The 25,000-nt window shown below is 38.7% G+C and overlaps 2 protein-coding genes across 3 annotated transcripts in view; one reads left to right on the top strand and one right to left on the bottom strand.

Annotated features, from left to right (window-relative positions):
• The window catches only part of LOC137994864 (uncharacterized), a 21,467-nt gene extending 19,151 nt beyond the window's left edge, over positions 1–2,316 (bottom strand). The window contains exons 1-2 of the mRNA XM_068840456.1: positions 2,174–2,316; positions 2,027–2,083 (exon numbers count right to left, since the gene is read on the bottom strand). Of these exons, the coding sequence (XP_068696557.1) occupies positions 2,027–2,083; positions 2,174–2,179 (63 nt within the window). The 5' untranslated portion in view covers positions 2,180–2,316. The remainder of the gene's footprint in view (positions 1–2,026; positions 2,084–2,173) is intronic.
• An 11,787-nt stretch (positions 2,317–14,103) lies between these two features.
• LOC137994863 (uncharacterized) overlaps positions 14,104–25,000 on the top strand; it is a 22,778-nt gene continuing 11,881 nt past the window's right edge. For both annotated transcript variants that reach the window (XM_068840454.1, XM_068840455.1), the window contains exons 1-5: positions 14,104–14,217; positions 14,306–14,374; positions 15,039–15,188; positions 16,131–16,235; positions 19,855–20,029. In XM_068840454.1, coding sequence (XP_068696555.1) covers positions 14,212–14,217; positions 14,306–14,374; positions 15,039–15,188; positions 16,131–16,235; positions 19,855–20,029 — 505 coding nt within the window. In that variant the 5' untranslated portion in view covers positions 14,104–14,211. The remainder of the gene's footprint in view (positions 14,218–14,305; positions 14,375–15,038; positions 15,189–16,130; positions 16,236–19,854; positions 20,030–25,000) is intronic.

The raw sequence follows: 25,000 nt of genomic DNA, 5'->3' as shown, positions 1-25,000 counted from the left end.
TGGGACTAAAATGATTTTTATATCGGGAAAACTAACAGACGATTGCATGACAGAAAAACTGAGCACTCTTAAAAAGCATCAATTAATGGTCATCATACGCCGGCTCTTGCAGACCATGTTACATCAACTGGTCACAGTTCAAAATGCGATCATTTTGAAATTTTAGCGAAAGGGCGATCCGACACTCACTGTAAACTAAAGGAGACGCTGTTGATCACAGATTTAAAGCCGGCCTTAAATGAATATGTCAGCAGCGAAAAGCTGTGTGTTTATTAGCTTTTGTCAACACTATTGTTACTTAATTCTTGGTTTGCACCCACGTGACACGGCGGCCATGTTGGTTAGTAACACAATACAATTTCTTTTCGCAGAATTTACATAATAATAAAGTTTAGTTCCCAGCGGAGGGAACAGGTTATTGTTCTTACCAACCAATATGGCCACCGTGACGTCAGATGCAAACCAAGAATAGTCATTATAAAATAATTAGGATAGTACCCGCACTCTCATTGGTTAATAGCTGTGTCTGGATGAGAGTATGGAAACACGGCTGTGACATCACACGAATTTTGATTGGTTATGTCTTGTCAAACGCGCGTTTTGATTGGCTGGTAAGAAACATGAGCGAGTATCAAGAAATTCTGTTTCAATCAAGAAGTAAAAAAAAAACCAGCATTTTCCTTCATTTGTCGAATCATCTTTGAGAAATATTTTATAAAAGCAATAGAGCACTTTTTTCCGTGTTTCCATAGCCTCATCAAAACACTCGGGGGAGTTGGGAGAATTCGCAACAGGTATGCAAACCCTCGATTGCGTCTCGGGTTTGCATAACTGTATCGAATTCTCCCAACTCCGCCTCGTGTTTAGATGAGGCTATGGAAACACGGAAAAAAGTCATCTATTTAAATAGTTAACAAGTTATTGATCCTGGATATATAAACTCCAATTGAAATAATTCAAAGAAAAATAGATGTTTCAATTTTATATTATTTTAATTCTATCTAATCTGAATATTAGACTTTAAACTTTATAGGAAGCTAATATAAAATATTTTGAAAAGATGTGCCTTCAATTTACTTCACTTCAATAGATAGACAGATTGATAACCTTTGCAACGCCATAATGCGTGTGGGGTCGTTTATCCTAAACACAATAATTAAATGTTTTAAAAATATTTCATATATTCCGCGGTAAAGAGGTAAAAATAGATGGCGTAGATACCGAAAAAAAAAAAAAACAATCAAGGATCTTAGGTCACGCTTGTCGGTGTTAATCTATTTAAACTTTCCTTTAATGGTAACCAGTTGTGTTACATGATCTGTTTAGGGGCTAAGCTAATATTCAGTGCTGCTTCATTCTGGACCTTTGCATAGAATAACGCATTGCCAAAATCTATTCTAAAAGTGACCAGAGCATGCACCAGATTTTCAGCCGACTTTATATGCTAAGGTATTTCCCTAATTTACTGAACTTAGATGATGAAGACTTGATTTGTATATGTTTGTCATATGCTTTTTTATCTACCGTGGCATAAATAACATCCGGTTGCACACGATCAGCAAAATAATTGTCGTTAATTTTTGTGTCTCAAGGCGTTCGTTACTCGAACGTCCCGAACATTTTGGGTAAATTCTACCCAGCTAATTATGCCTCTTTTATTTCCAACTCCGTCGAGCCTGGGTCATATCGATCACCTAAACAAAGTATAACTACAATACTCGTCACAAAGCGTTGAAACAGACACCGTTTCTCTCGAATTTTCGAGAAAAATCCTGATATTTCTACTTCACACTGTTTTCCCACCTGAAATGTGCCTTCTCCCTCCCCAATGTTGAGCCACGCGTGTTTTGAAGCACTGAGACCACTGTGATACCCAAATCAACATTGGGGAAGGGGCAATAGCCACAAGTGTTTCAAGATTTTTGACGAGTATTGTAGAATCTAAAACTGACAAAGAAGAGATATGCAGAGGGAAACACGTTCAGATGTGCAATTCTTGGAAAGTTCTTGAACAACGTCGACTTACCTCTCCTTCTGTAAAAGGGCAAGTCAGGCCGACAATGCAGAGAAAAATATTGAAGAACTAAGGCAAAAACAAACAGGATTAGTTTACTTGTTCAACAATCACAAAACGAGTGCGATTTCGAAAGAAGTGATATTTAAAGCAACTTACCCTCATGACGAGAAAATCGTTGGAAGCTAGTAAGACTTCACTTGCAAAGAATTTAGAGACAGGTGAAAGCCCTTGAGGAAACTGGTAAATGCAGCAGTATCTCTCACTATCAGAAACCCATAAGGGTTGAAACGTGTAAGGGCCCCTTGTGTGCTGGGAAACAAGATTTTGAATATTCAATTTGCTAAGTACCATATTTGGAACAACAAGAGCGAGTGGTTTCCAAATATGGTACTTAACACTGAAACATTCAACCAATCAGTTCGCACTGAATATTCGGAAGCTGTGAACGCGCGTTACACGTTTCAACCCTTGTCACTATTGATTTCCTTTTTGGAAACGTGCTGACATGTTATCTTGAATCCCAGTGCATTCAGCCCGCATTTGGTCTCAGCTAACGAACTGAAAAGCTCCCCCTTTTACCGTTTGCTGAGACGGATGTTTACCGCGATATTTCTGAGGATGTGAGATTCGTTTCAGCCTTGAGGGGAGGCTGTTTTCATTTAGTAGCAATTAGTTCTTTTGCCATAAGAACCTTAGGTTCAAGTTGAGACAGCACCCAGGCAATGAGCCAAGTTAGAACGCTTTTACCTTTCTCGTGTTTGCAAAAATCGGCATGGGCTAAAAATGTTAGACAGGCAGACAAAATTCCAGAGCATTTTTTTACTTCTTCCTTTTCATCTTAACAACACGTCATTTGTTCGCTTTGAACTGAAGCTGTTGAAAATGGATAACCGTTGTCTATTGACATTAATAAAATTGCCTGCTCTTGACCGATCCGCTTACTTCCCATAGATACGTACTGTACAGATACAAGGGAAGTTATCTTAGCACGGTCACATGTACCATCATGTGTGAGACCAAAAAGAATGCAGCACATTCTTAACCTAACACCTATACCTTGCTAAGAATTTTCCGCTTGAGAGTTTACGAAAAAGGATTTCGTGACAAAGGAGCAAAGAAGCAAAATGTTATCAATGAATGAACAAAATAAAGAAAGTTGATTCACCTTGTTTATTTTGTTTTGTCTTTTCGAGCCTTTTAAAACTGTTTTGGGACTTTGTTGTTTGAGAAGCTGTCGTAATATCAATTTACAAACGAAAAAAGATTAGGAAGATTACGACAGCCTCTCAAACAACAAAGTCCCAAAGGATCGTCCCAAAGCACTTAGCAATATAAATGGGGTTGTGTGAAGACAGGTGAAAACAGCTCACTTCCGGTTGCCGTCCGTCGCTCAAAAAGGTTGCGTGCTTAAGATCCCCAAGTACGGACTTTAAGATCTAAAGTCTACGACGGTGACATCGACGAAAACGTCACCTCAAAATATAACTCTGCACTGTCGCAAGTCTTTTGCGATTATTACATCTCGTTTATTTCGTACAATGTGGGCGAAGTATTCTGAAAATAATTTGGTAAGAGCGGATTCAGAGTAACAATACGGAATGAAAGGTTGGCATTTGTACGCTCACGTTGTCGTTAAACCTCGTTCTTGGGGCCTCGTCCACAAGTATCCGGATTTTTTTTTTCCGAATAAGGCTTGTGGCAACGTATTCGAATTCGTATTTCGAATACGATGTCCATAGTGGATATTTTAATAAGCTGGGAATTCGGATCAGTGTGAACATTTTCGAATAAGCTCACGTAGCACTATCGGATCAAGTCTCTCCCGGGTGAGCGTCAACATACTGTTTTGCGCATGCTCAACAAACAAAATCTTTGTCAAAACACTGGGCACTAGAATGTATCCAGATACGTGTGGACATTAAAAATGACAGGAATGCGATACGTGAGGACGCAGATATTTTGAATCGAGGATTCAAAGATCAGGCACAAATTATGTTACGACCAAACGCTACAGCAAAAAACGGTCATTGAAGGCGTATAATGGGAAATGGGATTCACCTTTCCATTGAATTAAGAAAATGGGATGTTATAATAATGATGATGATAATAATAGTAATAATAATAACAATAATAATAATAATAATAATAATAATAATAATAATAATAATGATAAAGATAAAGATAATGATAATGATAATGATAATGATAATGATGATGATAATAAATTCAAACAAACGTGAAACTTTACAAAAGTATAAAAAAGTAATTGATAATATTCTTTTATCTTAGAGCAGCAGAAAAACAAAACCTTGTTTAATAAGAATTACCTTCATGTGACTTTGTTTTACTTTCATTTTTCTGGTTTTTGGAAGGAAAAAGACAACTGAAAATTGACTTTTTATAAGGTAGATTATTGAATGACTTACAGTTACTAGTACAAATGTACTTCAGTACAAAACCTCTGTGTGGTTATGAGTACTTGAACAACCAAATTCAAAGTTTTTTCTGGTAGTTCACAAAGTTTGTAGCCATTATTAAACAGTCATTACTTACATGTAGTTGAACAATAAGAAGTCTTTTCCTTGTTTTTGCACCTCTTGTTTTAGGTGTGTCCAATAACACATTCATGTTTTCAGTAATTTGTAGTCTGTTTTCTTCTTCTTCTTCTTGTTCTTCTTGTTCTTCTTCTTCTTGTTCTTCTCCTTCTATGGTAGAATGTTCATCATGTTTCTTCTCTCGGGCCTGAGTTTTGGTTTCTTTCCGTAGTGGTATGCCAAAGACCAAGTCATAGGCTGTTTGTTTTGTTGCTTCATGTTCATGTTCCTGCACCAGGAGAAAAGTATTTGGTATTAAAATCAATGACCACTGCTTGTCCAAGTCCTGTGTGGCTTAGCGGTGAGTTACAACTAAGAACCCAATACTAAGGGATGTCAAAGGTGCCCGGTTCAAGTCTCGGTGAATGCAGTTCAATGCGACTTCTTTCTCTCATGTACACATTGGAACTGAATGGGTCAAGGGTACATAAAGTAGTGTTAGGTATGGCGAATGCATCAGATGATGGAAGGTTAAGAGGGACAGGGACAGACAGAAAAGGAGTAAGAAAACAAAGCAAGAGAGTAAAGTGGGAGGAGGGAAAGGCGATTTTTTGGTTTTTGGTTTTTGGTTTTTTGTTTTGTTTTCAACCCCCCTAAAAAACCGTGCCTCTTTTCTTCAACCACATTCCCTAAAGAAAATCCCTTTTCAAACAGTTGATATGAACATAGGTTAATTAAATTCACCTAGTTTGATTTAAATGGATCTGCATTTCATTTCAACCTGTAACATATACATATACATATTTGTTGTCGGGCAAATCGTGCATCAGATTGAATATGTTTTTACCTAGGTTAAATTGTTGAACCTCATTTTATGTAGGTCGAATATGCATCCCTCCTACTTTAAAGCGGCTATTAACCCCCAAGGGAGGACGGAGATCACCTACACCTTCCCTCAAGCTCTGCCTTACACCTCTCAACAATTCTTAATTTTTCGTTTCATCCTATGAGTTTTTGTATTTATACATCTTAACATTACAACATATTATGGGAACAAAGAACTGTACTATGCACTTACCGGTGCTGGAACTCGCACCCTCTTCAAATATATAGTCCTGTGTTTTCACCACTAGTACACTACAACGACGAACATGCTCAACCCAACACAATTCTTTCCATTATTTACTTTTCTTTAATGATTCATTTGATATCCGTGTATGATAACCAAGACTAATCTGGCCTGACTCTATTTTTTCTCTAGACTTAATTTAGGCTCCAAAAAAAGTTTCTTCAATTCATCTGAGTGCGTATTTAATCTAGGTAAAACGAGCATCACCAATTTAACCTCGGTAAAACCGGATTCAATTTGAAAACGGATTTTACCGGCAACATATAACATACACATATGCATTCCCTAGCTCTTTGAAGGAAATGAGATAGTTATCTAGTGGATGAGTGAATTAATAATACACCTAAACCGAACGCAAAATTAGAACTGTCTATGAAGGTGGAGAAAAAAGTGGAGTCCAAATTATCTTAAGGCATCTGGCGATGAAGGTCTCATAACATTCGCTAAAGTGTAACCACGGTATTAATATTTCGACAGATGGCAGAGAAGGAATGCACCATCAGAAATGGTAATGGCCATCACAGATGTGTTAATACGCACTCACCTCCCAGTGTGGCCCGGGTTTCAATTCCCTCACTCACATTATATGTGGTTTGAGTTTGTTGGTTCTCTACTATGCACCGAGAGGTTTTCTCCGGGTACTCCGGTTTCCCCTCTCCTTAAAAACCAATATTTGACTTGATTTGCATTAATTGTTTAATTCAGTTCACAGTGTCCCCAATTAGCTTCCTATATTTCTTTTTCTTTTAAAATTTCCTTCCTTAAGTAGTTTATTTAAAAAAGGAGATCTACGACCCTCTGGGACAAGTTCAGTGATCCCTGTTTCAAAAGTTGCAGGTTTTCTGAATGTACTCTACAAGACGGTTTCTTTCGAGATTTTACAAATGAAGCACGAAACTTTAAAGGCCGACTTTATCTTGTTTTAACCATGAAATACTTTAATGGCGACGGATATCCCTTCCCAAGCAGTTAAGCCTCAAAGAAAGCTGAGAATTTCCGAGTGAGATCAAAACTTAGCTCCTGTCAACCCAATAAATATTTTGGTATAAAGGAATGAAAAAGTAATTTGAAGCAGCCCCAAATAGGAAAAAGTAAAGTATTTACCTTGTTCCTGGATAAGTAGCATTGTTTCGGCGATGTAAGGTTGTTTAAAGTTATTGCTCGATCAGGACTTTTAAAAGTGAGCCTCGTTTCCCAGCCTTTCTTAACAAACTCTTTTACACAGTTTATACAGTTTTAAACTGTTTATTCAGCTTTTTTGAGTTTATGTTGATAATAATCAGAAGTATTTTTCAGGATTTGTTCAGTCTCAATTTTTTTGTTCTAACTGACAGATGTAAATGAGTGTAGGACAAGAAATGGGGGCTACAGTGATAGTTTTTTTTTCTGAACATGTTCTAATAGGTTTCTGCTATTAGAAGACCACAAAACGTGCAAAGGTAGTAAATGCCTACATCATTATGAGCCATTTTACCTAGTAGTGTACTGAAAAAAATAATCCTCAAGCATAGGCATAATGTTCCATGTAAAAATTAGGTCGATAAGTAATAAGTAGGCTGCCAACTGGCTCTCATCTCAAAATCATTGCGACCTATTGTGTTGGTTATCGCTCAGGAAAAAATATGCTTAACAAAACTTGGGAAACAATTGCGCAATTTCGATTTTGAAATCAATTGCAATCCATTAAGTTTAATATTTCTATCATAAAACAGACATAGACAAATGTTCAAGAACAAACGGTGGCTGCAGCCATGGAGGTGTCAACACCCAAGGGAGTTACTTCTGTACCTGTCCAAGTGGTTACTATTTTACAAACCAGAAAGGAAGAACGTGCATGCAACTCAAATAAATTGTTAATTTTTAACTAACAGCTTATTCCTTAATGTCCGGTGAAAATCGAAAGGCAATGTATCTACCACTTTCCACGTATCCGGTACGTTGTATATTAGGGGGGAATAAAAAAGACACACCCAGGAATTTAAACTATAAAACAAAGACACCGATAGCATGAAAAAATGGCGTCATACCTGGGAGATGGAGATTTCAGCCCCTTACCGCCCGGAAGAAGCCTCTCGTAATCCCGCGGGTCACTTTTAAGAAGGGGGCTGGGGTTGAGCTTGGATCTCATGCCCGGTATAAACAAGAGACAAATTCTCATGCTTCAAATCGGTATGAGGAATTTCATGCCCAGGATGAAAAAAAAAAAGGACAGAAGGTCATGCCGGGCATGCAAGTTAGCTCTTTAAAGCAATTTCATGCGTAGAATGATTCTAAGGAACCCCAAAAGTTACTTGTTCAGAGCGTTGAAGTACTGTGGTCTGGTTTGACTTAGTAAGAAGTGTCCTGTTGATGATTTAAGAACCCCAAAAAGTATACTGCAATAGATGCAAGGATGTAATGTGTCAAAATGATGTTGGGGTAGCCCTCTCTCTTCTATGCAGAAGGGTAGGAAAGGAAAGATTGTTTTATTCGTGTTCTGTCTACCACTTATTTTTTTTTTTTTTCTAAAAGGTTGTTGCATTTGGATTTTGTAGTCAATCTTGGGGTTTACAAATAAACAAAGGCAATCCTAATATATGTCATGTTCGATAAGCGTAGGGCAAAATCCAATAGATGTCAAGTCCAATCCACGGTTTAAACGGAAGTCGTCCGAAGCGAAGATAAAATAGGCCGGAATTAAAACGAAGAGAAAAAAATAAATACGGTCGTGAACCGGTAACGGCGTTAACCGTGCAATGCTAGCCTCGTAAGGTGCTGAAAAAAATACGGGAGTGCAATGGTCAATAACACTTGATCTTAGCCAAAAGGCCGAGAAGCAATTGACTCTCGTAGACGCCATATGCATCAAAATGCCTTTTTTCTATTGGAATAGTCATTTTGCGGAATCCTGACAATTCATCACCTTAGGCGACATAAATTTTTTTGGATCTTTTATAGGAAATCGTATGAATGCGAGTGCATTTCCACCCGAAGGCAATCCAGCTATATGCTACATGTTTACGGTGTATTTTGATTTGTGTGTTTGGCCAGAAACTCGTATTTCAGAAATCCATAGCTGAGCAAATTGAAATGGTTGGCATTTCATCTTATCAATTGTTGTGACCGAAGGGAATATATCGGTCGGTTGTCACAGTTCTTTACGTGCTCCTGTGAAAAGCGACTAAGTCGACACATCGCAACTCGGACTTGCTGGCGGTGCGAATTGGGGTGTCTATTTCCTAGAAAACAGACGAGTACACAGCTTCCTCATGTTTTGCCGCATGGTATCAATCATATTGGCTGGAGATACTTTGAACAAATCGATACAAACTCAGTTCACCTTGGCGAAATGAAAGAATTTAAAACAGAAGAAAATAATATGCGATTACAAAGAATGAGCGCTTTTCGCATGAGGGGTTACCTGTGATCACTATGGCCACCGATTTACCGCATGAAATCGGGGCAGTTCGGTGATGAAGCCATGCGCAGCTAATCCTTTGCGTCAGCCAAAATCAGCCGTTTCGCGTCATTTCAGGCTCACGTCAAAAATTATTGGGTGCATCGCAAAGTTGATAAACTCAGCTATGAAGACCTATTATTACCACCATCGTTAATTGTTCACTATCACAGGGTGTGTTCCCGGAAGCGTGACCACACGTAGGCTAAGTGACTAGCATAGCAAAGAATAACTAATCTAGCATAAACTAGATTTTACAGTAGGTGTTCAAACAATTCGAAAACCGTTGGAGAGCTAGTGCTTTGTAAGCATTGATATTAGCTCAGATCCATCTAGTAAATCAATTTACTGAATTTTTATGTGTATAGACCTAAAAGGCCTGATCACGCAAAGCTTCAAAGTGACTTCTGTTAGTTCAATTGGCATGACGATATATTTTATTTAATCACTGTTTTTATATGTGTTATACCAATAGAAGATGGGTATCAAAGACTAAATACTGGGTGTTTTAGGTGACTTTCCTGTTGCTATGGTGACATATTCTGCTCCAAGAGTGCACCTTGTTGAGGAAAAATTGGCTTTTCGTATGCCACTGTAACGTTGCCTTCATTGAAAACAGTCTCTTGCAATTGTTGAAACTGGTTTGAGCCATCTCAATTGCAGTAAGCTAATAAATTGATTTTTTAGTCATTTATCACGGAACACCTGAAAGATTTCTCCAGCTGTAGATTGGCTCAACAACAATGTTGAGACTGACAGTTCATCCTTTACCACTGTCATGTTCCATCGAAACGAATGAAAAACAACAGAAGCAAGAGAAGTGTCAGTTCATTGTACGAAAATTGGATGGAACCCTTTGTAATTCTTTACTGATTTCACGACATTAGTTTACACGTATAGTGATAATCGAGGCCTTTGCAAAGACAAGAAATGTATATGTTACAGGTTGAAATCAAATTCAGGTCCATTTAAATCAAACTATGTGAAAATAAATCAAACTGGGTAAATTTAAATCAAACTAGGTGAATTTAATTAACCTAGGTTATTTATCAACTGTTTGAAAACTGACTTTCTCTATGGGGTGCGGTTAAAAGAAAAGGGGCACGGTTTTTTTAGGGGGGTTAAAAAGAAAAGAAAAAAGACAACAAAAACCTTCCATCCTCTGATCCATTTGTCATACGTATCACTATGTTATGTACCCTTGATCCATTCAATTCTAATGTGTACAAGAGAGACAGAAATCAACGTAACTTTGAACTGCACTTACCGAGACCTGAACCGAGCGCCTCTCTCAATATAGCGTCCTTGGCCGTAACTAACCGCTAAGCCACACAGGACTTGGACAAGCAGTTGTCATTAATTTTAATAGCAAATACAGTTTTCCTGGTGCAAGAGGGCCTAGACTCTTTTCGGTCATAGTAAATATGCAAGAGTTTACTCGTGCGCAAAGCGTGGCCCTGTACGGTTCGTAAAATGGCTAACGAAAGTGGTGTTGATTTAGAGATATTCTTATAATAATAATAATGATAATAATAATAATAATAATAATAATAATAATAATAATACTTTATTTATACACGTAACACCAAGGAGCTCGTAAGTGCTCAAATTAAAACGTGTAAAGCTTCCAAAAGACAAAAAATAGCCCTTTTTTATTGACGACAACTTTTGTAACGATGCAATGAAATGGTTAGAAACACGTAATAAAGACAGCAAGGACAGATGAATCTGACAAGTCGAGACATAACAATTATAAAAAGAAAAGGAATGAAACCGGAGGGTGGCAAAATATTATCCAAGAGGTTCTTTGCCAAGTCCACTCGAATATTGCGCTCAAAGGAAGAGACAAGATGGACAAGTATATCAAGCGAAACTACGAGTCAGTATCCTAAGAAGTAATTAAACTCTTTGTGTCACTCTAGAACAAAAAGCAGACAAAAACAACCTATCCTAGACCCTAGCAAGAGGATTCCTAACACATTTGCAAATGGACCTTAGAAACTTACCATTTACATGTTCGTGTCATCGCAAACACAATTGGATTCTCCACGTGACTGACCATTTCACAAAATATTCATGGATTTATCCATTGAAAAATAAGCAAGCAGAAGATGTATTGGAATGCCTGTCTCAATTTTACTGGCAATTTGGATTTCCTCAGAAACACACACTGACAAGAGACGGGAATTTGAGAATTTTCTGATGTCCCAATTCTGCAAGAACAACGGCATCACTCAACTCCATGGAGCTCCCAGAAAACCATCAACTCAAGGTTTGGTAAAAAGGAACAATCAAACAGTAAAGCAAAACATTAGAAATATCTTAAAGGAAATGAAAAAAAAAAAGTCCAAATCATTGGTGTCAGGTACTAGGGGAAGCTGCCTACAAAAAGAACATTGTGGAGCATGAAGCAACAAAACAAACACCCTATGACTTGGCATTTGGCATACCACCATGGAAAGAAACCAAAACTACCCCAGATGAAAAACATGATCAACATTCCAAGAAGAAGAAGAAGAAGATTGTGAAGATGTGGATGCAGAACCTACACCTAGACGCGCTTGTTATTCTCTTACGAAGTCAACAAAGGAGATAAGGACATCTCAACAGGAAAAAGCAAGAAACACACAAAGAAAATACAATAACAATATGACAACAAGCAAACCCAATACTATCTCATTCCAAGTCCACAATTTTGTCAAACAAAAGTCCATTACACCCAAACGCACTTCTTGGTAAAGTAATTGAAAGAGAACATGGATTTATGAAAGTTGTAACCAAATTTTGAATTATTGACACTTGGATTGCACCAAACAGACTTCAAATTACTGAAGACATGAATGTGTCATTAGACACAACTAAAACAATAAGTTTCATTGCCGCGTGCAAAAAAGCACTTGACCAGTGACACAAGTACAAGAGGTGCAAAAACAAGGAAACGACTTCTCATTGTTCGACTACATACAAGTAATGACTGTTTAAAAAAGATTACAAACTTTGTGAACTACCAGAAGGAACTTTAAAATGGATTTTTCAAGTACTTATAACCACAAAGGGGTTTTATACTGAACTACATTTGTACAAGTAACTGTACATCATTCAAAAATGTACCCTATAGAAAGACAATTATCTGATGCCTTTTTCCTTGCAAAAACCAAAAAAATAAAAATAGAACAAAGTCACATGAAGGTAATTCTTATTTTTCCTGCTGCTCTGACATAAAAAAGCAGCATTGGCTATCATGCACAGTATGCCTAACCCCAACCTTAATGGTGACCATTTAAAATCAGTGCTTAGACTTAATACTGAACAACCAAATGCGTTTTATAGACTAACTCATGAAAAACGTACGCTAACCACATCCCCTTACTTTCAGCACCGATTTGCTTACCAATATACACGTACTAAAATAAAAATTACTGTGACCGAGGTTGAAATCTTTTAAACCTGAATGTCAAATATACCTGTAACATATACATACTACGCTTGCAGGAGATGACACACTCGCATGCACTGACAAACTGAGATTTAATTCTAAATTTTCAGCGAAAAACGTTTCTTATTGAGTGGAGCCCATTGTAACCATCGTGAGTTACATATGAACTTCATTTAGACATCGCAGAGCAAAAAAATGAGCAGTTCGTATAATGAACTTTTAAAAATTAAGAAACAAGATTTGAGCAAGCTCGATAGTAAATTTAGTTTTCTTCTAAAATTCCTTGACAAGAGTAAACTGGCAGACGCGCATTTCTAGACTAGTACTAGAGGGACGTTCAAAATATGAACTTAATTTGTTCTTTTTTTGGTGGTTTTCTATCAAATGAAATCAGGATTGACAAGGCAAGTAGTCTTAACACATATTTCCACGCTTATTCATCTTTTAATGGACTTCTAAGCAAGACTAAGGGCAACACATTCTATTTTTACACTGAAATAACAGTAGAGGTTTATAACAAAATGTGCTCAGTGCGAGAGCGTTTTCTTAGTATACCATAACATTTCACTTATCATGTACAATTTCTTGATAATTGGTTTATTTTATTACTCTCAAAAATGTGCATGTGCAGGGGTGTGTTGGGGTGTGCAAAGCACAAAGCCGCAAGTTCTTACTGGAATCTAAAATAATATTGCTTTTGCCCACTAAATATGAAAATTTGTGGCGTTCTTGTTGCCGTCGCCATTGTCGTTGCTAAGCTCCCTAATGGCTGACGTTTAGCTAATTAGAGGGCTAACCTTTCCTCAGAGCAAAATAAACTGAATTGAATCAATTTCAATGCTGTCTGATCAAGAACTATTGTAGCGCTGGCACCTGAAATTTTGTCAGGCACGTGTGCTGTATCTTTTTGTTGCGCGTGACGTTACCAGTGCCCGAACGTGACAGCATAACGTTCGTTACTTCCCTTGTATCTGCAAAGTACAAGTACCGCAAAGGTCTTTCGAACTTAAAATTTCATTATGCCTGCATAGGATGCAGCTCTAGTGTGTTTAGAACTTAACCAATCACGTGTTCCGTTGGCTGCTTTCTGACCTGTTGTTCCATCGGCTAGGAGTAAGCAACTTTGTCAATATCCGTCATAGCATCTACGCTTTTCCCGTTTTTCTACCGCTTCAGTTCCACGGAAACAAAAGCTGGAAGCTGGAAAGGAAGTAACTAACTAAAAAACAAACAACAAAAAAAAAGAAGGATTACTTAGTTACAATAGCTTCAAGTACAACATTGTTTATAAAATATGTCATTTTTAATGCCGGCCTGTTTTTGCAAACATGAGCAAATTATCGTATCTTGCGCTCGGACTTTTGAATAGGAAAAGATTCTCTTACGAAAGAAAAGTTCAGTGTCCACAAGACTGAAACCATTCTAAAACGAGTAAGTATCCTTCTCAGCAAATGGGAAAGATTTGCTTTTCAGCTATCATCCATGCTGAGGGCTGATGCGGTTCCGAACGCGCTGTCATCCAAGAGGATGATTAACGGCCTTCCGATAAGGAAATAAATAGCGAGAGGTACCACTGCCGTGACAATTACCTCAAGTGCTTTCACCCGGCTTTGATCGGTTCGAGTTAAGTGCTTAGATTTAAAAACAAATTTGTTCCCCATGAAGGTAAGTTGTTTAGTACTGCATTTTCCAAACTCGCACACGTTTTGCAATTGTTAAACAAACGAGCTACTCTGGTTTGTTTTTGCCCTAGTTCTTCAACATTTTTCTCATCGTAGTCTGCCTGACTTGCCCAGCATTTTTACGTTTCGCAGAGGGAGAGGTAGGTTGTTCCTAAGCTTTGTTAGCATTCTGAATATGTTTCCTGACAACAGCCAGGATTTATTTACTAGGTCTTCTAGGCTGCTTGCATTATGCTTGCAGGTTAGGGGCTTGTTCTAGTTATGCTGCTCATAAACAACCCATTATTAGGTATACAACATTCACCGGTACAGCTGCGGGTCACGTCATGTTTTCAGCTCATCTTTTCTATCCTCCCTAAAAAAAAATTGAAAAGGTATTCATGAGCAAAACTCAATCCATGGCTACAACATTCCTTTCGTCTTATTTTATGTAGAAGGATATGCCACACTTTTCGTAGCCATGTTTTAATCTTTTCGTACCTCATATCTACATGTAAGAGCATATTGACAAAAATATTACTTACCAGTAGTACTCTTACACATATTGTCCTGTGAAAATAATTATCCAGTTAGTTGATTTTGGTGAGATTCAAGGACGATTTCAACAGACTAGTTCACTTTCGAGGTACAGTGTCTCAAAACTGACATGGGCGTACAATACGACTTGAATGCTGCGCATACCATGACGACACCTGATAAATAGGTTTGTTGTACTGATACTGCCAGAACTAAGAGCGAGAATAAGAGCAAAAGCGAATGAGAAATTGGCAAACTATTGATTTCTTGTATTTTTTTATTTTCAAGATTGATCATCACATTTTGGAAATTATAGAAAAGGGAACGGCATTCACTGGAGGTGATGAGATTGATGACAAGCAAAAGGTCGAGATTTTCCGAGTTCCGGGTCATACTGAGAATGTTCCCGCTGAAGATGTTTTTTACGATTTTAAAATGGTAAGTGTTTTAAAAGAAAAAGGTTCTAGGTAAAAAAATATGAAATTGCCAGCTGGTGTCCAGACCCTTTTAGGAGCTCAGTGCCTCGACTGATCAAGCTGACAGCACAGTGTCAGAGCAAAAATTAAAATAACAATAATAAATAATAATACTGTTGTATTGGCAAGCTATGTTCAAACACTACAGTGTTCTCATTTCCGTGAATGGCGGGCATATCGGTTTTCTAAAACAAAAGGATATTATTTGCATCTGAAGAAGATTTCAGTTCTCGACATATAAATTCAGGATACGTCATATGAAAACGGTCTGGAACAACGCAAAACGGAAAACCAAAAACGAAATAAGGATCATAATAAAAGGAACGCGTTTTTATAGGGCATAGTTTTATTGGGAATATTTTGTTTACACCTATGGCGACATAGGAATTGTTAGGATTTCTTTTAATTAGCACCTACTTTCAGAAATTTGTTTTTCGATGTTGATTCCTTGGTTATCGGTTTAATAAAAGGAAAATTCTAATAGAAATTTGCCACTTTATCCCAAATATAGCGCTCCTGCATTTTTGCTCATCGCTTGACCTCTCTGATTTCCAGCAATTTGTAAGCTCTTAAATCTTCGACGGTTAATTAATTTCATTTGTCGTTTTCGCTCTTGCTTTTCGTTTCTATGTGAACTTCACTTGCTCTGAAGAGTCTGGATACATTTTTGTAGCCAAGGAGTGGGGCAGCAAATAATTATTCGGTCAATGATCTCCAAAAAAAGCAAATTGGAAAAACATAGGAGTCCTAAGAAATTTTGTGTTTTACTCCTTCAAAGAATGATCCAATCAGTTGACTACGTTGTCGAGTATTCTGGATGGTGCGAATCGATCACAAATTCACAGTTATGTGGAGACACGTACCATGAGTACAAAGGTAATGACAAGTCTACGTTTCTTTTCAGGGGGTGACTGTCGTCAAGATTTTGTCAAAAAAAGCTTGTTACATTTATACCAAAATGGATCCGTCCTTGCCATCTCCACATAAATTGAAGGCGGATATCAAACAGGTAAATATTCATACAGTCAAATTACGAAAAAAAAATTCAGTTTAGCTACCTGTTTTTCTCTTTATAAGTGCGCGGATGATGCTTAGGGAAATGCTGTTTACAAGAAGTTCATTCATTCATTCATTCGTTCGTTCGTTTGTTTGATCGTTTATTGATTCCATGATTCATTCATCTTCATTCAACTTTTTATTGCAAGGCCTGGCGAGGAGGCAGATTATAGAGCCGCAAGAAGATTTTTAGGTGGACGAAATCTCAGAAGCGCTTCAAATTTGAGCGGTAGACCAAAGCGATGAAATGTTGACCGTAGCGATAGCCAATGAGAGTGCCGCACGAGTACGCCGGGTTATGTTTGTTGTCGAAAGCCTGGCTCGTTGGCACTTAAGTGACAGCTACAACTAGTTTTTTTTATCTTTAGTAGACAGTTGCGATTCTATATGCCGAGTCAACTAGAGTTCGTAGCCTCTTCCGTCCTGTGTTTCAAACGGACGTAAACAAAACATGGACCCCAGGTCCATGGACCACCCCTGTGGACCTGGTCCATGGACCCCTTCATGGACCCGGTCCATGGACCACCCCTGTTGACCACCCCTCATTTTGTGATGTTAAAAGCAGAAAAATCTGTAATAGAGAGTGAGAAGTGATCCTCGCACTAATCTGCACAATTTCATCAATTGTCTCTCAAAGACACCTGAAAATTTCAGGTGGAATCCATGACCCCTGCGATGTGAGGACGGTTGGGCGCACTGGTCAATTTGTTGGGCTCGTTTGTTCCGGTGAAGGACTCGATAATTTAAATGAATGTATATTTGAAGTGCGGGTTATAGACGAATCTCTTTGGAGCCACCAATTTGAAATCGATGTTATATTTATAAAGGTGTCTATAACAGACAATTGCTTAAATCAGTAGCCCTTAACTATAAGCGAACAACAGCCCTGTATTCCTGTTAAGAATGAGAGCAGGAGCCCGAGCCCGAGCCCGAGCTCAATGGCAAATCTCAAGAAGCTAACTTGATGTCATAACCGGGTGTTTTTGTTTTTTTTGCGGAAAAGGTAGTCTGTATAGATCGAAGTCTATGCAGATGTTAAATGCCATGACATACATGTAGATTGTAGTCATGGGCTCCAGTTTAAATTGTCCAGATAAGTGCAAGTATTGCTTCTCTCTTTCGTCCGAAGATTTCTCTGCTGGTATTTTTACAAAATAAGGGGTGGTCCACAGGGGTGGTCCATGGACCGGGTCCATGAAGGGGTCCATGGACCTGGGGTCCCTGTTTTGTATGCGTCTCTGCCAAACGTGTGGATTTGTTAATTTCAGCTTTGTTATCATAACAAAGCTGAAATTAACAAATCCACACGCACCAACGATCAATATTTGCCGGAAACACAACTCGTGCCCTATGGATGGAAACTGTAACTCGGAAAATGTCAATCTACCAAGGCTGAAGTCACCACTACAACCACGAAGGAAACAAACATAGGACTTTAAATTTGTGACAGTTTGTGGCACAACTTTTGAATTTAGATACAGAAAACCATGTATGTTTATTTCGTAGTGACCGGTACAAACACGCTACCGAACTTAGTAGTATATATGGAGCCTAAAAGATCGGAACATTGCGTATGGCATGAATTGGCGGAAAGTAAAGCAAGCTACTGAAGCTACGTAGGTCTTATTCGAATGTAACGAAGAGATGTAATTTGTGTTTGTGGCAGAAAAGTTTCATATCATGCAGGCCGGAAATGTCAACTCTCAACAGCAGAGATGAACTCCCGACGTGCTGTAGACATGCTAGGAAATTTCTACTGAAAAAATGTTATTTAGTTAGTGATGACGATCCGCGCGACACGTCACGAAACAAACTTAGCATCTATTGTATGTATTGTTCAGACTACAGACTGCAGACCAGGGGTAAAATGAAGACTGAGGTTCTAACGCAACTGTTGAAAAAGCCCAAACACCTTAGAAATGCTAACCTTAGGCCTAATTAGGCCTAAAACAATATTTAGGCTTAACTGTTAGCATTTCTAATGGGTTTGGGGCTTTTCAACAATTAAATTATAACCTCAGTCTGCATTTTACCCCTGGTCTGCAGTCTGCAGTCTGCGTTTTACACTGACCGATTTTCAAATATCTTTGATGCTAACCGTTATTTCTGGCAGTTGCCTGATGATTGCTTCACTGGCATGGAGCAAGAAACTCAGAGTAGCGATTAAATGGCCGAATAACCTAACTCTTGCAATATAATCAATCAATTTTTTATTGCTCTAGTTCAGCTATTGAGCAGTTGATGAGGATTTACCCACTTTCTTGCATACTCACTTTGTATGCCTTTTCGTATCCTCAGAGAAGAAGAAGGGCGTAGTCATGCCTCGATAGATAATGTAATAAGGAATAAACTTCTTAAGGCATAATGTGTGTAATCGGTTTAATACTTCAAATGTTTCGCCGTTTACAGCTTCGCCAGTGAATGAAGATTATGAATACAAGATTGGCTTATGTAAAAACCTACAATCGGCGACAAAATTAGTTGAGACAGTTGCCAACAGAGGAAACTGGCAACGACACATTCATTGTTTGGAAAGAAAACTTGTCCAAAAAGTACGTTTCCGGGATACCCCTCCCTCCCCCACCCTAATCAATTTTGTAATGCTGTCGACAAAACTCGTAGAAAACAGAAAAACACAACATTGTCCCGGGGGTGCGCGGGAGGGGGCCATTTGCGCACCGAGCTTGAAATCGACTCTAAAGGATAAGAGTGTCTCAACAATTTTGACGCCGATTGTCTGTACGAAAAAACTTTGTATGAAGTGTAATGACGACTTCTGATAAGCCTTTTTTGCATTAATATATGCAATATAAACATTTCAATAGCGTCTTTATGCGTTGTCATGTCATATAGGAATCAGAACATATATAAATCACCTTTTTCTTTATTACGGTGATGTTACAGTCACTGGTGTGATTGCAGACATTTCAGTGTCGAACATGGTTTCACAAAGACCATTTCTAACGAGATAAGGGCATGTATACGCTTGCCATCTATTTGCGAAGAGCGAAGGGCGGAAAGTGAATGATATTGTCAGGGAAAGTGATATCTCACCACAGGGGGCCCACACAATCGGATGTGTAGCCGATTGTTATTTTATAGTAACTGTACTGGATTTACCGTTTGCTTCACCTATAGCGATATATCGTTAACTATGTATGTAAATCAATGATAAATAAACGTTGAATTACCTTACCTGTGGTTTATAGTCTTCCTTTTACCTCAAAAGCGGTTTTTTGAGCGATGTTGAATGAATTTGAGTTCGCCGTCGACTGTTCCATATGGAACACTACAGATATTGGCTTTGCATTGTTATCATCATCAACATTACCATCATTAATTTATGGCCCAACTGTGAATAATTGTGTCATTGGCCTGACTCAACTTATAGTACAGCCAAATTTAGAAAACGACTTTATTTGTTGTAGAAGCAGGTACGAAATGAAGATTACATTTCAGTTCTTTGCTTGCCCCTAACGTTTGATTGAGTAAGAAGCTAGCGAGAATTAACAAGTTAATAAAGTAAAAGGCGAATAAAGTTATCTAGGATTCTTACTTTAAATGTTTAATAGGCGACCTCACAGCAAGGGTCACTTCCTGTTACCACAGAGCAAAATCTACTTAAAATAACAGGCCCAGCTCACAGACCCTCTCTCACCAAGGCGATGTTGGCTTTCTGTGGCGTTTTACCGATTTACAAAGTGGATGTCTATCGCCTAAACACCTCTGCAAACAGTGGAGAAGAAAGTAAGTAAACAACTTTTACCTTCTAGGAATAAAATTATGTTCTCTCTATGTATATATATTTAATTTTTCAAAAAGAGATGGGGCGGCCGCGCGGGACAATTAAAACATCGCGGGACGGCAACGGCAACGAGAACGTCATCTGAAAACTGTTCATTGTGTCATACGCTTAGCTATGAAACAGTATGTTATCGAAGACGTCGTTAAAAGCTACGACGATAACAAACCAGCTAGTTTACCACTTAAAATGAATAAAATACAATAAGATAAGAAAGTTGATCATTAATAATCTATCGCAGCAATACACGCTTATACATTTGCATTTATACAGTTATACACTAAGCAAGATAAAGTTAACAAGGTCAATGTCTTTTAAGTCGTTTTAGAACTTTAAAGATGAATTTGTCCTTAAAGAATCTGGAATTGCATTCCATAATTTTGCGGCTAAGTAGTTCCACGATTTTAGTCCGTGTGAGGTTGTTTTAGGCTTGGGTAAGGTCAATGTATTGTTGCCCCTGAGGTTATAGCTAACTCTCCTAGAGTTGATTAATTCTCTAATACATAGAGGCATACGTGGTTGCTGTGCAAGATTTAAAATCATATGTTACAATTTTAATTTAATGAGTCTTTGGTTTTGACGTGTCGAGAGGCCTAGTTGTCTTAATAGTTCTTCAGATCTAGTGTGCTTGTATCTAAATACAATTCTGATTGCTCGCTCATTTATTTTTCAGTGGCGCCTTTTCTGCAAAAGTGCCACGTTGCGAAACAGTATTTAAAATGCGGAGCAATGAAAGATAAATACCGATCGCGTCACTCTAATTTCGAAAGGTGACACTTTTTTCATTGCGTCTGAGTACCGCTATCTGTTGTGAGACTTTTCGAGAAACCTTAGACACGTGATTATTAAACTAACTGGTAATCGATGTTGACACCGAGCATCTCAGGCTGAGAAGTTATGGGGGATGATGGTATTTTCACACCTGAAAGTCGGTTTGTTTTGTGTTTTACGCATGACAAATTGCTTGCTACTTTGAATTGTTTCTTTTGAGACCGTTCAGATCGTACCACTTGCCTACCAACGCAAGATCTGAGTTGATTGGAAAGGGAAAGGAAAAAAGGAAAGGAAAGGAACTTTATTTAAGTGTCCAGTCTTTCTAGCGCGGGAGCACAAGTCAATTGTTGGTTTTAGAGGAGAGGGGAAACCGGAGTACCTGGAGAAAACCTCTCCGTGCAGAGTAGAGAACCAACAAACTCAAACCACATATAACGCTGAGTCTGGGAATCGAAACCGAGCCACACATTGGTGGAAGGCGAATGCTCTCACCACTGCGTGCATCCCTGCATCCCCAGATTGCCCTTTCCACCCCATTCCACTCACTATGGGCATAGAAGATTTGTGCGTCGTCGGGCGTATCAGAAATGACAACACTGTTTCACAATATAGAATGTATCATGTATAAAAATATGAACCGCTTACTAACCGAGCGCGAGGACCGTAATGGGGAATAATGGTTCGCGGTCGTGGCAGTACGGAACTCGCTGCGCTCGGTCCGTACGTACTGCCACGACTGAGGGCCAATATTCCCCAGTACGGCTCGAGCAAGCGAGGTTAGTGAGTTGTTTATTATATGGCATTGTTTCTTTGACAAAAGGTGGTCAAGCTCGCACGCAAGGAAGCTATCAATATGCTTTTTTTTCATATTATTAGCTTCTGTACAGCGGAAAAGATTGTTCATATTAGAATAGCTGTCTTCTTGTTTGTGTTTGCACTTTCTCTGGGTAGTAGCCAAAACGCGGGGTCCGGGGTCGGGGTCGGGTGCCTTTTCTTTGTCCCTTTTTTTTTGTTTTAATTTTGTCGTTATTTTCTTGTACTGTTGTTTTCGAATGACCGGCATCTGTCCTTCATTTATGGTGAAAATTAGTCAAAAACATTAAGGAACTTACGGAAGCTACGAAAGTTCTTAAGGGACATTTTGACTTTTTTTTGTGTCTTTTAAAATCGAAGTTGGTTTTTGCGAGCATCTGACTTAGGTAGTGTTTCCGAAAATCGGAGTTTGTTTCAAATTAAGATAATATAAGCCAACTGCCAGAAACACTGAAGACTCACTGATCTCCACACTTTAAAACAGCATTGTGATGTTACTGCTTTGAAAAAAAACGAGATGCTTCCGTGAAGCATACACTGGGTTGCCTGTGGTACATGCTACAGAAAATCAGAAGGCACTGAATTATGTGGTTTTGAAATACAGCATTCCAGTCTCTGAAGAATAACAAATAAAAGAGAAGCGAGAAACATTGGCTTCTGGGCCGACATGTTGATAATTTTCAAGTTCCCTCACAACCCGGGGGGGGGTACTTTAGGAATTTCTGGGTGGGGATGTGCCGCTGGGACCCTGGAACCCTTAGCCTATACCAGAGCTAGTTCAGCTGAATTTTGCTACCCTATACTAGAGTAAACTCCCACCGATTTCCGTCTAAATACCGATACTTGACAGTTAATAATATCCAGAAGTTTCTCATGATAGCCATTTATCGACACTGTTGAGGCTGAGTTGCGCAAATTTAAACTTTGCCGACTCGACTTTTTAATATTTTTGAGAGGGAATTTCTGGTTTCCTTAGTCTTGATAAAATCTTCAAGCGACTGGTCAGTTTCGTGAAAAATGATACCCTATTCTAGACCCAAACGCTCTGATTTATATACCCTATGCTAGAGTAAACTGCTTGAAAACCATACCCTTCACAGCAGCACATACCTATATAGCCCATATATGGCAGTACCCCCCCCCCCCCCCCGGGCCTCACAACTTCTTTTCACCATAAGTGTGCCCTCTGAGCATCTGACAGCTTTGTAATACTAAATTTCACTGAAGTCAAGCCCTGTCCAGCGGGGTTAGTGTTAGGATGGGAGACCAAAACAATAAACCCCTCATAAAAAACAGAAGCATCTGACCGAAAATACTATTAACGCTAACAAATGCGAACTCAGCGAGATACAGATTTTGTTAGCTTGCTTTATGCAAAACAAATATTGATGAAAAAGCAAATAACTATTGATACACAGTTTTTAGGAGGAGCAGAAGGAAGTTTCCGGGACGGTCGATCGAGAATAAGATATTAACATTAAATTTGAACCGTGAATATAGAATATAAAAAGTTACGATCAGCGACAAACATTTTGGGAGATTTTTGCTACGTTCAAGTAAATTGCAAAATCGAAAGTGACATGGCCGGAATTCAGCGGGCGCCGTGATTAAGAGTGCCTCTCAGCAATTTTCACCCAAGACTGTGCAAGATAAAAAAAATGAAAATTGCCACACTTTCGCACAATAAAGGCCTACAAAAACCATTTTTAGAAAAATATGTTTTAGTTTGTTTCGATAATTATTTTACCTTGGACGGCGACATTTTCGGTATCCGGCCTTGTGAGCGAGTGAAAACTACTCCAAAATGTCACTTCTTTGAATCGCTATTTTTGAAATAACGAATGAGTAACTTGAAAATTAAAACAACATGGCACAGCTAGAATAATTCATTCACCGTTTTGCGCTGTTAACGGTACAATATACCAAAACTGGTATTTTTGACCAAATTTTAAAACTTAACCTTTTTTAGATTGATTACAGAGTGCCAAATTTGTGCAAAATTCGATCGTCAAAAAAGCATCCTGGTACATGGCTTTCTCAAACGAGACGATATTCATCGGAATAAGCAATGTTTCTGCTGCAATTAAATTCAATAAAATTTTTGGGTAAATGAAACGGAGGATTTTTGAGGCCCAATTTCAACATGCTGTTTGTCAACAAAAGTCGACCTTTGAACACCAAAGCGGAGGTGAGGTATATTGAAATCACACACGCTAATCTCGATTTATTCACTCAACAATTCGAGACTGTAGGTTTACTGGAACTACTGTAGGTAAAATGGAACGTGTCATTGAAATTTAACTGTCTTGCTTTATTAAAGAGTGACATATTCGGTAATTAAAATAACTGACCTAAAATTGTAAAAATTTGCATACTAGTAAGACTCATTCCATTCCATATTTTTACGCAAACAAGTTTCCTTAATTCACTTTCTGAACGTACCTGCAAAACAAACAAAGAAAGGTATCCCCCTTTATATAAGTATACGCTGGTTGGATTTTCCTCGAAGCCCTCAAACGACCATCGAACGGTCAACCAGTCGAACGCTTTGTGACCTTCGTGAGTTGTGTCGTGATTGTGTCGTCAGAGCTGTCACGCAAGAGATAAGGATAAAGCACGCGGGCTTATTCTGAGTTTGTTGGGGAATTTGTGGCGCAAGTTCTGATAATCCAGCAAACGTACAATGCGTAACAATAGCAAAATGTGATAAGGACACCAAGGCACACTTGAGAAGTTATAAAGTGTCGGATTCTTCTCTGGATACAGAGGCTAGGCTTTCGCTCGCACGTGCAGGTAAGCTTTAACTGAAATCACTTAAATTAAGATATTGAGCAGAAAATCACTTTGCCAAATCCGCAGATACTACCTATTACAGACTTAATGTCAAAAGCAGATTACCCGCCCACAAGAAATGGACCTAAAACACTGCTGCCGCAGTGCCGCAGTCGTGTTGTTGGATATACCTCATTTTTTAATCCATGAGACAAGCACCGCGGCACTGCGGCACTAGCCAGTCTACTCAGCTCAATTTAACCTTAAGTCGACTAAGGCACTGCGGCAGTGCTGCGGCACCAGCCATTCTACTCATGATCAATTTACTCTATCCGACGTGAACCGCGCGAAACCTGCGGCTAGCGACTGCGGCTAGCGTCGCAAACGTAAACGCTACTTTGTGGACGGGTATTCAGCAATCGCTCCAATTGCGAAAATCGAGTAAGCAAGATATGGAAGACCATGTAATCATGTATCGTTGTACGACACTGCGAGCACTCACTTTTCTAGTCGTCCCTGAAGCGAGTACATTGATCAGCGCAGCCGGATTGTATCAC

Source organism: Montipora foliosa, chromosome 3, assembly GCF_036669935.1.
Source record: "Montipora foliosa isolate CH-2021 chromosome 3, ASM3666993v2, whole genome shotgun sequence".
Taxonomy (NCBI): Eukaryota; Metazoa; Cnidaria; class Anthozoa; order Scleractinia; family Acroporidae; genus Montipora; species Montipora foliosa.
Note: the sequence above shows the minus strand (reverse complement) of the source record. Positions and strands in the feature narration are given on the sequence as shown.